Genomic DNA, 15,734 nt, shown 5'->3' on the forward strand with positions numbered 1-15,734 from the left:
GACATATGAAGGAAGAAAAAAAAAAAGGGGGGGGGAGGAGAAATAGAATAATCGAAAATTGATGTCAGAAATACAACTTTCATTAAAATACAAAATGTTTTAAGTGTAAGTATTTCCCGAGTAATACAAATTTATTTTTACTTACAATTTTTAAGAAAATATTAAATTTCTTAAAATAACTAAAGGAATTCGACTAATTTATTTCAACTTTGAGACTGATTTCATTATTTAAAAGATTGATTGATTTGGGTGTTCGTGGAAGAGTTAATCCCCCAATTTAATAATTTTTTGTAACATAATGATAAGGGCAATAACGCTGATAAAGGCAAAGCAAAACCAGCAAAAAATATGCTTAGGTTGTACAATAGAACCCCACTTGATTGTTTCTCAAGGGAACATTTTTTGCTGTCAACTTCATATTTAAAATAATTACTAAAAATAAATTTATAATAAATATAAAAAATTTGAATTGAAAAAATTAAACTCTTCCTGCAAAATTATTTACGATACAAAAGAAGGATAAATAAATATATTTATTTCTGTAAAATTTTTGGAAATTTTGATTCTCTTTCTTTCACAGTGCAAACAATAAATTTTCAACAATGGTGGGAATTCAAAAAGTTCCTCATTGTTTTAAAGGCTTCAAAGTTTTCCCCAAACGTTTGCTCTAATTGAGTGTGTTGGAGTCATAATGGCTCAGGGGATAGAGAGTTCGCCTTCCAATGAGGTGAACCAGGTTCGAATCTCAGGGATTGTTGGTCAATACGAATTCCGCATTCGGCTTGCACCTACCACAGTGCTGACGAAAAGTATGCTTTGTGGTAGATGGACCGTGGGTTAGAGTCCCCTTACCATCAGGCTAACCAAGGGTGGTTTTCGTGGTTTTCCTCTCCATGTAAAGCAAATCCGGATTAGTTCCATCAAAAAGTCCACCACGAAAGCAAATTTCTCCNTAGTACTTTTTGGGGGTTGGCGAGCGTAAGCGAGCAGGGGCCGCAGCCCTCTAGTAATGGATATTATCCGTCTGATAATTTGCAAATTTACCTTTGTGACCACCTCTAAGTAACGGTTTCCTATTCAGTGTCAAAAAATACGACCTTAAAAGACAATATATATATATATATATATATATATTGGCCCATCTAATGAAGCCACTATGTTGACCAACTAGAACAGGGATTCGAGTCCAAGCTTTGACGCCATAGTATTTTTTTTATTCCTTTACTTCAAGAAGAGAGTTTCTATTTACGCACCTCTCACTCACAAATAGAAGGGAGCACGACAAAGTTGCTTAACGCAAGAAAGCTTTCCAGCTCTTATAATAAGCGAAACAACCAGATAAACCAAAACTAATTAAACCACATTCCACCATTCATTTGATGAAACACAACTCAACCATTATCTAACGAAAAGCCTATCTCCAATGTCATGTTAAATTTCTTTTTTTCGGTTTCGAAACCATGATAGTTGAACATGGTTACAAAACCATATAGCTTGGTATTCATGATTTTTTAGCCATTTTATTTGTAAATGGTTTCGAAATCGTAAAGTAAAAAATGCTAATTACTGTAAACTTTATGTTTAATTATATGGTCAGATTGCTGCTGGTTATTTTGCCATAATTTTAGAATGAAAATTCCAATAGTGTACAGAAAAAATTCTGATTCTGAGACCTATAACATATAACTATTAAGGATCAAATGTATAACGTATAGCTTTAAACAATTCAAGGTTCTTTTTAAGAAATTTGTATCTGATGATTAGCTTCGGTGTATCAAACAATGCTATTAAGAAAGACTTAAGATATGCATTTGAACTTATTTTTCATAACATTAAGCTTGAACTTATTTTTTATAACTTTAAGCCAAGAAACTTCATTTCGACCGGTTAAACAGCTATACTTAGAAAGGGTCATTAATTGTTTTTAGTTTCCTTGTTATTTAGTGAAATTAAAGTACATTTTTGTTAAAGAAATAAATAGTTGAAGCCATAAAGTATAGATTAATGAACGTGACAGAAAATATGAATTAATCTCAATAGCAACTAAATTAACTATTATTATGTTTTCAAATTTTAATTTAAAACTTAATTCATTATACCTATTGAAAGAATTCATTGAAATTGTACAAATTTTTCAAAATAAATAAATAAATAAAAAAGAAGAAGAATTTTTGTTCCTTACATAAAATCACGAAATCGAAATTTTTATAAAACGCTAAGATCCGGGTGATTTTTTTGTACAGTTTAACTCAGCGATAAATGATTATTAAAGATTAAATTAAAGATTAAATTAAATAAAAAATAACAGTTATAGCGCTTTTCAATCAATTTTAAGTTTTTGAAAGTAATATTTTTTGTCCGCATTTTCAGATGAGTCGTAGTGGCTCAGGAAACTTTTACATTTCATAAAAGGAAATACGAGGATTCATCAATTGTTTTATATTTGCTGAATTCATCGATTCATTTCAAGAATATATGTGATGTTAGTGATGTTTGTTTAATTGTTTTAAAAATAAATTTTAAACTTACAAAGATTACATGAAATTTTGAGGTTATAATGATTAAAACTGATTTAAGACAAATTTAATTAAAAACTGCATTAAATCTGAGAGATTTTTTTTGAATAGTTAGAAAAACACCTCATGCAAATGTTTATAACTATTATAAAGAATAGTTTATTTTAATCAATGTACAGAATTGTAATATTTTGAAAAATCAAGGCACTTTATTTAATCCACATTGTGCAACCACAATTTTAAATACGAACTTGTGATGTATGTTATAATAATTATTTTTAAAATTTATCTCAACAATTAAGTAGTGAAATATATTTAAGTACTCATTCTAAATTCAAAATTTCTTTAAATATATTTTTGGTCATTTCATAAAATTCATTTGGTCATTAAGTAGTGAAATATATTTAAGTACTCAGTCTAAATGCAAAATTTTTTTAAATATTTTTTTGGTCATTTCATACTATCAAAACTAAACGCGATGCAAAGTCATTAATTCATTTGGGCAATTGCATCATGCACATAAATGTTGTAAACCAAATTCGCGTAATGTAGGTGATTAAATGTTAGTGAAGAAAAATCTGGATTCAAAATTTTGGTCTTAGTAGTAATATGCTCAGTAAAATTTGATATGCATGAGAGGTTGAAATTGCATCGAAATTAGGCTATTTCAATTTAAAACGAATTTCTGTTATTAATGCTAAAGTGCCTCTCAATGCTTAATAAAATACAGTATTCTGCATTGGTTTGTTACATTTTTTGTTTCGTTTCTCAGAAAAATTTAAAAAAAAGTATTAAATGCATATTTTGAAAATGTCTTTAAGTTATGAATTACGGTATTTTTTATAGGAATGCTTTATTTGTTTAATAAAGAGCATTAACTTTCCGTAGGTTTTGTTTATTACACTTAAATACATTGTTTAAGTTAAACTTAACATTGTGTTGAATGATATTGAATTGTTTTCTATTTTTATAATAAATAAATTTTAGTGGAAATTTAATAACTTGGGGTCTTGTACCGGATAAAGAGAGAAAGAAAAGTTACTGAAAGAAGAAAGATTACTGGTTGATAAAGGTTCGCGAAAGATCCTCCTCTTCTCAGGAGAAGCTTTCTTTTAGACAGAAATGGGTCGTAACAACTTAGACATGTGTTGTAGACTGTGGCTAAACAAAAGGAAATGAGGCCAAATGTCTGAAGATTCACCGAAGCTGAAAAGAACATTTCGTCTCTCTTGGGTTGGACACGATCATACTACTTTGAGTGATGTGAACATTTAGTCCTTTTTAGTTTCCCTCGGTGATAAATCTAAAGTATTTTTTTTTTAGTAAAAACTATTTTAATTCAAGTTATTTTCTAAATAAAATGTTTTTGATTTGTAAAACCTATTGTTTTACAACTAAAATAGTAATTTCATTTACATATATTAATCTCTCAGTTTTTTTTTCGTCAAAAAAGACTTAAAATATTTCAAGGGGTCACCAACTTCATACTATCAATTACCAGCACACGTAACAGCTTTCACTGTTCCAATTTCTAGAACTTAGGCTAACACATGGAAGGTATCAAAAAGAAATTTAGCACATTTTATTAAACAAATGGAAAGTGCGTAAAAAAAGATGATTTTAAACTGGCAGCTAGGTAGATTGCGCAAAGCAGTACTTTTTAGAAGTCAAACAGTAGCAAGAACGAGTTTTTTCCCACAAATGTGAAAAAGTAAATCCGTAATCACGAATTTTTCTTACAATGCAAAAACAAGTTTTCTCCGTAAAAATTGCGAATGGAACGTTAAAATTACGACAGACTTGCTATCAACCTTACAAGACAAATTTTTAAATGAACGTTATAAAGTAAATTTGTAGTCACAACAGATTTTTACTGTATGGGAACAATTTAACGCCGTGTAAGTTACGGAATATATCTGTACTCCTAACAGACATAAATATTTAATACCAGCAGAATTTGCATCTACCAAACATCTCTGGGAATTAAGCATGGATTACTGCATTGCTTTTTTTGAGCTACCATGGCTCTAGTGTTTTATATTTTTTTTTTTCGTTTTATAACTGGCATTGAACAACAGACTCAATTCTGAGTTTACGACTTATCAAAGTTAATCTCCATAGACTTGTAATTTTGTAAAAAAAATATGTAGAAGACAAGTAAATTTTTGGATCAAGCATTGGTGCAAACTAGCCTTCATGGAGGACATTTTGATGGTATTAACCCGTATTTACGTTACGTGGAGATTAAAACCACAAAACCTACCTCATATGGTTAGCCAGACAGCAAGGATCCTATGATCCGTTTACCACTGAGGATATTTTATTTGTATTGCGGTTGGTGCGAGCAGGAAGTAGAATTCGTATCAACCAACCACCATTGGCAATCGAACCTAGCTAACATCAATTGAGAAGCGAATACGTTTTCCCTTCAGCCACCACAGCTGTAGATTTTATTATGAAGAACCATCTGAAACTGTCTTTACATTAGAGTTCTTACATAATGAAATAATATTCAAGTGTAAAAACGTTTAAAACTGTCGTGGCCCACCCTAATAAAAAAGTCGGGTTACTCTTATGATCTTGATTGACACACAGAAAGTTGAAAATGATAAAATTGGGAAGAGTTTTTAAAACAAATGTTCTAAGCAGAAAAATTAAGTTAGCATTTGTACTTATCCTGCTTCGTTCAAAAGAATCGGTTTGGAAGACTATTTAGATAAGCCTATTGCAAAACGGTAACTTTTACATAGGGGGTATTTCACTTCAATATTGCATTAATTTGACAATGAAATCGAGTTGCAGTTTTATTGAATTGATGTTCAAAAGCATATTATAATTTCTGAAAAGCAAGAGGAAGTATAAAATTTTTTTTAAAAATTATCTGGGAAAAGATTAAGTTATCATACGGTAAGCAAAACTGCATGGCAAACACTAGAATTCGAGCTGAAAGTTTTTATCCGCTTCAGATTAGAATGAAAAACCGTTTTGTCGACAAAAGAGCTTAATACCGTCAAATATACGGTGCAAATTACAAAAAAAAGAATATTAATGTATGTATTTTTCACAGTTTACGTTTTTTAAAAAAAATGCTCAAAACCTCTGAGCATTTTTTGAATTAATATGCTATACTTTTCTGCATTGAAATTTTTTTAAAAAGCAAAATAAATTAAAATATCATTATTTATAAAGTCTATCGAGTGAATGCCAATTATAGAATTTTTTAGCAGCTGATTTTCTCCATTCTTACGAAGTAAAACAAGGGATTAAGAAGTAATATTGTTCCGTAATCACCCGGCAAATCCGTGGCAAACCCGGTCCAGAAAAAGAATACAAAAATACAGGAATAAATAGTGAAATATGTAATACAATGTAGTTTAAAATACAAAAGCTAAAAAACAGTAGATTAAAACGAGACAAATTTAGGAGGAAAGTAAAAAATGAAACTTACTACTCAAATACAAAATAAAATAAAATACGTTTTAAATATTTTGTATTTACGAATTAAATATTTTGTATTACGGTTGTTCGAGATACCGTAACAGTGCTAAGTAAACAGTATCATGAGTAAAGAGTTTTGAAAAAATCTGAAGAAGCAAAAGGCATTTTCCTTATTTTTTAAATTTCGAATTTAAAAGTACACTCATAATAGACTCTTGGATGTATAGAAAGACGAGAAATACAATAACGTTTTAATGCCGAAATAGAAAAAAACAACTCTTTGGCCATGGAAAAAAAAAACTTACCTATTATGCGTAATCTACTATGAATAATCAGGGTTCTTGACTTCCTAAGATCAATCCGACATCGGTAATCCGCCTGATCTTTTAGAGTTACGTCTGTCAGTATTAGGACGGGAGGGTGTACACTCACATCAAATTTAGCTCTATCTTTTATTTCTGTTGATGGAAAATGTTTGGCACTCCTTATGCCTGCATTTCTTACGTCCAAGGTATAAATTGGATTAGGCATATCCACTCTATACCATAACACTAATGTTGCCTCATCATCTTCAAGAGGAGACGAGACGTTACAGGGGATCAAAGCTTTTCCTCCGACCACTGCTTCCACAATCGGAGGAATATCTGAAGCAGAAAAAAAAAAGAAATCAATTACTATCTCAATGTAGTATTATCATAGATAGTGGAACTTTTAATTAGACTTCTTTACATAAAAAATTTAGTTTGTATTTTTTATTTAAGTTTATTTTCAAGGCGATTTTACGCTTTTAGTAATAAAAATTATATTATAAATAAAGAGCTTATTTATGATTATAAAGGAAACAATGGTTAACTAATAAAATGCTTCATGATTTCGACTGTTTCAGGCAATATATCTGGGATTTCTTTTGATTTCATTCTGTAGCCGTTGCAATTACATCTAAGCATTTTAAAATTAGTTTGTATTTTATGTTTCCCAGATTACTTTTAAGTTTACTTTCAAGGCGATTTTACGTTTTTATTAATAAAAATATATTAAAAATAAAGAGCTTTTTTATGATTATAAAGGAAACAATGTTTGACTATTGAAATGCTTCATGATTTCGACTGTTTCAGGCAATATATCTGGGATATCTTTTGATCTTATTCTGTAGCCGTTGCTATCCCATCTAAACATTTATTTAATAAATTCTTATACTTTTCTTTGTAACTATAAAACTTTTATAGCGTATAAACTAAATGAATTATTGAGTAATAATGTGAAAATTTGATTTCTAATAATATTTAAAAAAATTTAACTAACTATTTAATTGTATACGCTGATTGAACATATTTCAGGATAAAAATTAATTTAAAAATAAAAAAATGGTAACAGAAATAAGGATGATAACAGTATATTTTTATGATAAAATGTAGTGCAGTAAGGTTTAATCAAACTACTTCAATAGAATATAATAAGTGAACACTATTTTTGGTGCCAATAATTTAATTTTTATAATAGCTATAATCACAAGCATTGAAACAGCAGAGAATATTAAGAATAAAACTAAATAGCCAATTATAATATATACTATCTATGGATTGAAAAGTTTTTACCAGTCAGTCAGATTAAAAACGAATATCAAATATTCACAGATGATACAAAATTTAAAAATTTTAGTACTGCACGCTTAACTTAGCAACGCGCAAATTAAAATTGTCATTTTACATTTTTAAATTGAGGAACCTAATTATCCTAGTTTCATTATATCACACTTACCCTCATATATCTCTATTTACATCCAATATTTCTCATAAGAAGTTCAGTTTTTAAGAAACTGCTGAGACATTTATTTTCTTTATTTTGTTTTTATTAACATGGCTAGCAAAGATGCGTTCTCTTAACTTCCTTTGAGTTTTCTCATAACTTTTTCTTCTCAAAACACAACTGTCCGCGATTTTTGTTTTAACTTTGTTGTTTATTGACATAAATGCAAGCATTATTTTTTTATTTTACTTTTTTTACTGATATGAGATTTTTTTATTCATTTCATATACTAACAAATGTTAAGTTATGTTAAACATGAGATGACATGTTATGTTTAAACATGAGTTATTTCTAAAACGAATGTAACGAAATGCAACGGATAGAAAGGAATTTCAATGAAGAGGGAATGAAAAAGAACGAAATTTAATGGACTAAGAGTGAATGAAAATAGATAAAAAAAAATAATTGTATGATTTTTCAGTTTGAAAATTTAAAAAGAAAAGTAATATAACATGTATTTTTACTTTGTCATTAACATTTCAATTCATATATATAATTTTGAATATTAGATATTTATTTCTAACTATAAAAAAAGTGTCACGTAAAAAGTGTCACGTCTATCAAAAGTATTTTTTTTTTAAAAAGTGGCGGGGTTCTTTTTTTAGATTAAAAAATCGTAAGAACCATCGACACACCATCCCTGTTTTGGGTAAACCTAGCATTAAATTTTGTATTGCTGCGCAAAAACTATAAGACACAGAAATTTTAAATTACTAAGATGCATAGAAAATGTTCAGGAACCACGATAAAATTAAAAAATAATCAATATTCAATAATTTGTGCGATAATTATTAACTTTTATATGTGTTCAATAAATCATATGGAATGTTTTACAGGACGCCGAAATGCAACTACAAAATTGAAATTTGGTACGTTGAAAGGGTCAGAATACTTATGAATGAACACGGTTTTTTCCAATATTTATGTTCTTTAGAAAGTCATTGCAATTTTAAGTGCTTTTATGCGAGTTTTTTTTTCTCATTCTTTTTGCTTTACGTTACATTTTGCTTTACTGTTAAAAGCCACAAGACTAAAAAACTTGAAATTACAAATGTATGTAGAAAAAAGTAAAAAATTAGGATAATAATAAATCAGATTCGATAATTAGTTCTAGAATTATTAACTATTAAACTTGTAGTTAAAAAAAAGACATGTTGGCTACTGTCCGCTGAAATCCAAGTAGAGTGAGTTGAAATTCGGCGTACTGATTAGGACCATTTTGTATCATATTTTTAACAAAATGAGTTTTCTTTTTCGAAATTCCTATTTGTTCGAAAGTTATAGCCGATTTAAATGCTTTTTTTCAGCTTTTATTGCTTTAAATATTGATTATTTATCCATCGTTTTAAAAAAATTCAATTTTTTACGAGATCATTATTATCTTTTTTCATGAGCTCACGCTCGAGTAGATGTCGGACAAACGTGTCAAGAGAGAGAGAGAGAGATCAGATGTTGCCAGATATAAATCTTATCTGACATAGTAAAATTTAAAAAAAAACAAAACAAAACAAAACAAAAAAACTTAATAATTAGTGGTAAAATCCTATCCCTATTTGGATTGTTATAAGTCTCTTTAATGAATAAAATTACTTTTTACTCATTTCTTCTTATTGAGTCTCACAATCTGTATTCGAAAGGTAATATATCTTCAAGTACAATTGTTTATTTTCAATTCTATAAAATCGTCTACTTCTTTACAATTAGAGCCTTAACTAAATATTCTTACGTATATAAAAATTGTGTACCGTAACATATTCTTAGGTATATAAAAGGTATATATAGGTTCTTACGTATATAAAAATTGTGTACCTTAACATAAAAATTTTAAGTGTTTTTGAGGGAAATGGTTACGTAACCATGTTGAATGAGACGCATTTACGGGGTCTGCAATCTTAGCGAGAAGGAACCTCATAATCTCGTTAAAAATAAGGAAGGTCGTATTTCCCCTTTTCTTTTGGTTGATTATAATTGTTATTTTAGAGTGAACACATTGTTTGATTCAAAGTTTCTGATTTTTTTTGATAAATTGAACTAACAAAATATAAATATTGCTTAAATAAATGATAAACGACTGCGGACTTCAGTCATTGATTAAATATATATTGTAGGACCGGGATAGGCTGGTCGGTAGGGCACTGGGCCCATATCCGAGAGTTCGTGTGTTCGAAACCCCACTGGCCGAAGACCAGTAGTAAAGTGACTGATGCGCGTTAAATCTGACGAGTCGCAAAAGTCCTCCTTGTTCCCATAACAAATCAATACCTCTGGGGGTACTGGATTGGAGATCGATCGTTCTCTGATTCAGGTCAAAATTACGATCTGTGGATGAATGAGTGGAAGTATGAATGGGTCCGCCCAATAAACGGGTGCAACGTATGGTGTGGCAGAAGTCGAATTCTTGGCCATAGATGACGGCACTGGAAAACAAGAACAATCGCACCCCCTTCTGCTGGAACAGGCATACGTCAACAACTACAACCTATATATTGTATTAGAAAGCATTTGTGTATCCCTTTTTTCATCGCTTTTAAAATGCTCAAGTTAAAATGAGTTTCAAATATTTTAGAACTTTCTAAAACTGATTCCTGGAAAGTTTATACTTGTATCTTTAACACACTAAAAAAATTTAAAAATGCGAGTTATATTTTTAATGTTAGAAATTCTATCAAAAAGGATTGAAATAGATTTAATTTGTCTATTCATTTATGCAAGATTTGATTTATACATGTCTAGTAGTTAATACTTTTTTTTAATAATTTGGTTTCTGAGTCTATCAAAATAAAATAGAAGAAAATCAAAAAACTCTGTTCAAAAAAGAGACAAATAAAACTACGGAATGTTGTTCTCAGCCTGTCATTGTTCAAAATTTTGTTCTGGGATACGAGTGTAAGCCCAACACTATTTTGTCAGTAATTAAGAAGGTAATTTACTCCGAGCTCATCTTATATGAAGCCTCGCGGACATTTCCCTCTCACATAAGCAAAATTAAGGGTAATCAGGTCTCACCGTCAACTGCATTTCAAGCACTGTTTATAAGCACGCGAGTCCCCATCAAGTTCCATTAGCGTTGACAACCTGAGCTGAAATAGCTCTATAATTCCAACTGCTTGCGATCTTGAAAGAAACAAACAGAATTTAATTTCAGATACTGCTGACATTGATAAATTAATCTAAGGTTGAGATTAAAAGTTCCTTGGAAGACTTCGAAAGTGTAAACAGTAAGTACGTGCAAATTTTTTAAGATTATTTTACTCCTAAAATATAATCATTCACGTTTTTCATTAAAAAATGATATGATACCGCTTTGAATAACATATTTTTACTAAACAACTTGTGATATGTTGGATAGTGATGGCTTTCAATATTTAATTCAGAAATAGGTGTGCAATTTTTTTAAGACAAAGATATTCTTTGCGATAATTCTTAAAAAAACAAATTCCTCTTCTTAAAATAAAACTGCAGTACTGTGTATTTAAAATTATTATTCTTAGTTTGCATTTTCTACTAACTGCGTGATTTAATTTTCTACATTTATGACCCTGAAAATTTAATTAATTAAAAAAAATTAATTAAATTAAATTAATTAAAAATATGCATTTTTTCGAGCTTGTAAGATTTTATTTAACGTTTGAAAAAGCTTCATAATACTTTTCTTGATACATTCCTTATTTTAAACCGACATTAAGAGTATTCGTTATAATATGTATGTCATTTTATAATATATTATTTATTACAAAGTTTAATTTAATGGTGCATTTTTTTAAATGATAAAATGTCAAAAGAAGGCAATAAAAGTTCCTTGAAGTTTTCAAGCTTTTTATAACTAGCTGCAAACCCATCCTTCGTATACGGAGTGAAAAAGTAAATAAGCAATAGAACGGTAATGCTCAACGCTATACTGAAATAAAGCATTGTTAAAACAACTGAAGTATGGTAATATTTATCATGTTTCTTACTTCATTGGAACACCAAAAAATTCTCCAATTATCACAGACGTCCTTGGTAATGATTTTCGCAAAATAAAAAATAAAATATAACTTTAAAAGTATCAAAAAATTCGGTAAATGTGGTAAAATCTTTTAATTTTATCACGGTACCTTAGAGCTTGAAAAAAAAGCAGTTTATTCGTTTACATTTACTTTTGAATAGTTCAAATGCCGTATATTTTGCTTTATAAACCAGAATTATTATTTTTGTTTTTGCAAGAGATTTCATTACTCTACAATACGAACATTTTTCCTCAAGTGCAAAATCATGCAAAAAAAAAAAAATAATAAAAATAAATGACACAAACCGCACATTTATTAAGCTAAAACCATTCATGGAATATTATTTCAAACCAATTTGAACCAACCAATTGAAAAAAATAATAATAATCCGAAAAAAAGATATAATCTTTTCATCAGCTCAGACGATTATATCCGCGAAGAGGAGTGCTTTCTAATATTGTATCTACATAGCCGAAGCAAAATATATCAGTACCCTAGCATGAGTAGCGAACAAAAACGTCTTTTTGAAACAAAATAGAATCACGTACAATAATAAATATCACGAAAAAACAGAAAACAAACGTAAAGAAAAAATAGAATATGAACGGTAATGGAAAAAAAAACCAGAACAAAGCATAAAACGAAATCTATAAAGTGAGTAGCGAATTCAAATGAACTTAAATGAACGGAAAAATTCTCAAGAATGTTTTAAAATATTTTCGATCGAGGTAAAAGCATAAATAGTGCGATTTTGTTTTATAGTGAGTTCTTACTGCTCGGCTGAAGCGCGTTTGATCTGTTAGTTACCAAGGATAGGCCCGAAAATGGATGCGCAAAAGGTAATACTAAACTGGATAATTTTACGCAGTTTATAATTAATAAGGCTGATATTTAATTATACAATTTTAATGATTTTAGAAAAATAACTCTTATTTAAGAAAAAAACCGAGAGAGAGAGAAAGAAACAGGAATTTCCTTTTTACACATATTTTTAGCCATGGATTTACACATGGTAAAAATTATATAAATTAACAAAGAAGTTTTTGGCAAATTTGTTTACAATAACATACAATTTGCTCAATGATTTACATAGGATTTAATTACTTTAGTTGGGTATTCTTTAATTGTTATCAAATTTTAAAGGAGTTTGTCCAATTGTTTTTGGATTAATAAACATTATTACATATTCTTTTAAATCTATTCATTTGATTCGAAATAGTATTTAAATAGATGTTTGTATAAACATTAAAATGAAAAGTAATTAGTTCATTTTTAATAAAATTGAAATATTTTCTTGTTTCGTTTAAATCATAGCAATTATTTTCTTCTTTTACAATACCCAAATCCAAAAAATTAAATTTAATATTATCATCATGATTACAAAGCAGGATTGATTTCTCGGGGTAAATATTATTTAATAAAATTGTATAATCTGGAAAATTAAAGATAATAAAATCATCCATAAGTCTAAAAGCACATTTAATATTAAGAGTATAACTTTTTTCATAATATTGTTTTTTTATCAAATTTAGACAGATTTTGTCTATTTGTTTCCTGGATAAATAAATATTACTGCATACTCCTTTAATTCTATTCATTTCATTAAAAATGGTATTTAAATAGATGTTCCTAGAAACATTAGAATCCCAAGTAATTCTTTTATTTTTATTGAAATTAAAATAATTTCTTTTATCGTATAAATCAACAAAGCAGATATTTTCTTCGTTCATAATACCCAAATCAAAGAAATTGAAATTAATATTATCATAATGATTACGAAGAAAGATTAATTCTTCGGGGAAAATATTATTTAATAAAATGTTGTAATTTTGAAAGTTAAAGATAATTAAATCATCAATAAATCTAAAAAAAAATTAATATTAAGAGTATATTTTTTTCATAATAATGCAAAACTAAGTTAGCGAAGAAAGATGATATATTAGATTCTTGTGGTATTCCATCAATTTTTGGAAAAAAAAAATTTTTCCACTGTAAAGATGATTATTAAAGAGACAAAAATTGATTAGTATTTCCCAACAATCAAAATAGCAATTAAGGATATTTTTAAAATTATAATATTAAATCAAAAGGGCATCTTACAGTTTAGAAAGGGGAATGCTATTGAAAAGATCCTGGGAATCAAAGGTCGCAATAGAATTAATTTTATTATGTTTAATAAATTCTAAAATCGAATGATTATTAGTGATATTATAAGAAAAACCTTCTTTAATGTTATTGTTAATAATTTTATTTAAGTATTTAGAGAAAATGGTGCCATGTTTAGTTAGGTAAGTATTAGACCCACATGTGTTTGCTTTAAATTTTCTAGGAGTTTTATGAAATATAGGACTGTTAAATAAGTAAGGAAATTGTATATTGATAAATTTAATTTTTAACCTCTTGCATAAAGCTAAAAATTTTTTAATGACAATATTACTATTTAAATTACTGAGCTTAAAATTATTATTATTTCTTAATTCCGTATTTAAATTTTCACCTTAAATTTTTTTACAGAAGATTGCATAATTATTGTTAGCTTTATCTAAGAGGGTAAGTGCAAAATTTTGTTGTAGTTGCTAAATTGATTGAGCAATTTTAGAAAAATGTGATGAATTTTTACTGATATTTAGATTTTCCTTATTATTAAAAACAAAGTTTTTTAAAGTAATAATAAACGCCCCATTTCCAATCTTTTAACATACTTAAAGGTGAAGAGAATCTATTTTATATCTCAAAACAACAACTATCCTCACATCATTGGTCAAGGAACCGGGCTCTTCACTTGTCCATATAGGTGATAGAGCATCTCAAACAGCAATCTCCAGATTGGTAAGTGGACACTCGTACTTTAAAGGAAGAAAGACTTATGCAGACTGCTCCAAATGTGAAGCCCAGCAGGCCTCAGCCGAACATATCCTCTACTGCTTGGGCCTTTCCAAGGAGGACTTATAAGCTTCTCCACTTCTTGTAATCGAGTTTTTGAGGGTCAACAACCTACTGGATCCTGTCTGAACAACAGCAACAACAATTATTGTGATCATTGAAAAAGTATTTTAGAATTTCATTAATTGATGTATGGCAAATTGGTCTAATGTTGTGCCTTTTCTCATTAAATTCCAAAGCTCTAATCTTTCTATAATACTTAAATTATCAGTAATAATATGCCAATGATGTTTATCAACAAAATCAAGTTATTTCTCTACTTCAGAGTGACATTCATAAATGGATACATTAATCCTCCCTAAATATGTGCTATTATCAATATAATTAAATATAGTTCTACCAAGATATTTATTATATTTAAAGCTTTTAATTATGTTAAAATCTTTTCATGGGAATAATTTTTAAAATTTTCAAAAATATTATAAAATTTGATCTTAGCGGAAATAGGATTTTGAAAGTCAATAACAAAATATAAATTATCTAAATTTTTCTTTTTGTTAGGAGAAACTTTACTCATTTTAGCTTTACAGGATCGAAACAAGGAATTTTAAAGTAAATTAATGAAAGAAAAGTTAATAATAAGACTTTGAAGTTTATACACATCATTATTTTTAAGGGAGAAAACAAAATCTTTTATTGATTTAATATTATTATGTTTATTGAAATCTTTTTCCATATTAAAAATAAAATTTAGACTTAGTTCGTAACTATTAAGAGAGATTTTATAACTTCATGATCCCCGCTTACCTCGATTTGAGAGCTTATCTTTAATAATTTGTTATACCCACTTAAATTCGCTGGGTAATCAGATGCCAGTTTCTATAAAAATGATATGTTACTTAAGATCTGAGAAATAAATACAATATTTTTAATGTATTATAGTTGCTACCTTAATGATAGCAAAGTTAAATGTAAATTTTGACAAATTTTTATTTTTTTAGATTTCTACACAGTAATAAATATTGACAAGCAATTTAATGTTTAATAAAGTGAACTGATTCAAAATTAGAAGTTACTTATAAGAAAAGATAATATATATATA

General features: G+C 28.3%; 1 protein-coding gene across 1 annotated transcript in view; it reads right to left on the reverse strand.

The window, feature by feature from the left end:
• The window catches only part of LOC107449487 (nephrin), an 89,766-nt gene that overhangs the window by 48,657 nt on the left and 25,375 nt on the right, over nucleotides 1-15,734 (reverse strand). Inside the window, exon 2 of the mRNA XM_071183835.1 lies at nucleotides 6,260-6,598. Coding sequence (XP_071039936.1) covers nucleotides 6,260-6,598 — 339 coding nt within the window. The remainder of the gene's footprint in view (nucleotides 1-6,259; nucleotides 6,599-15,734) is intronic.

This window comes from Parasteatoda tepidariorum, chromosome 7 (assembly GCF_043381705.1).
Source record: "Parasteatoda tepidariorum isolate YZ-2023 chromosome 7, CAS_Ptep_4.0, whole genome shotgun sequence".
Classification (NCBI taxonomy): Eukaryota; Metazoa; Arthropoda; class Arachnida; order Araneae; family Theridiidae; genus Parasteatoda; species Parasteatoda tepidariorum.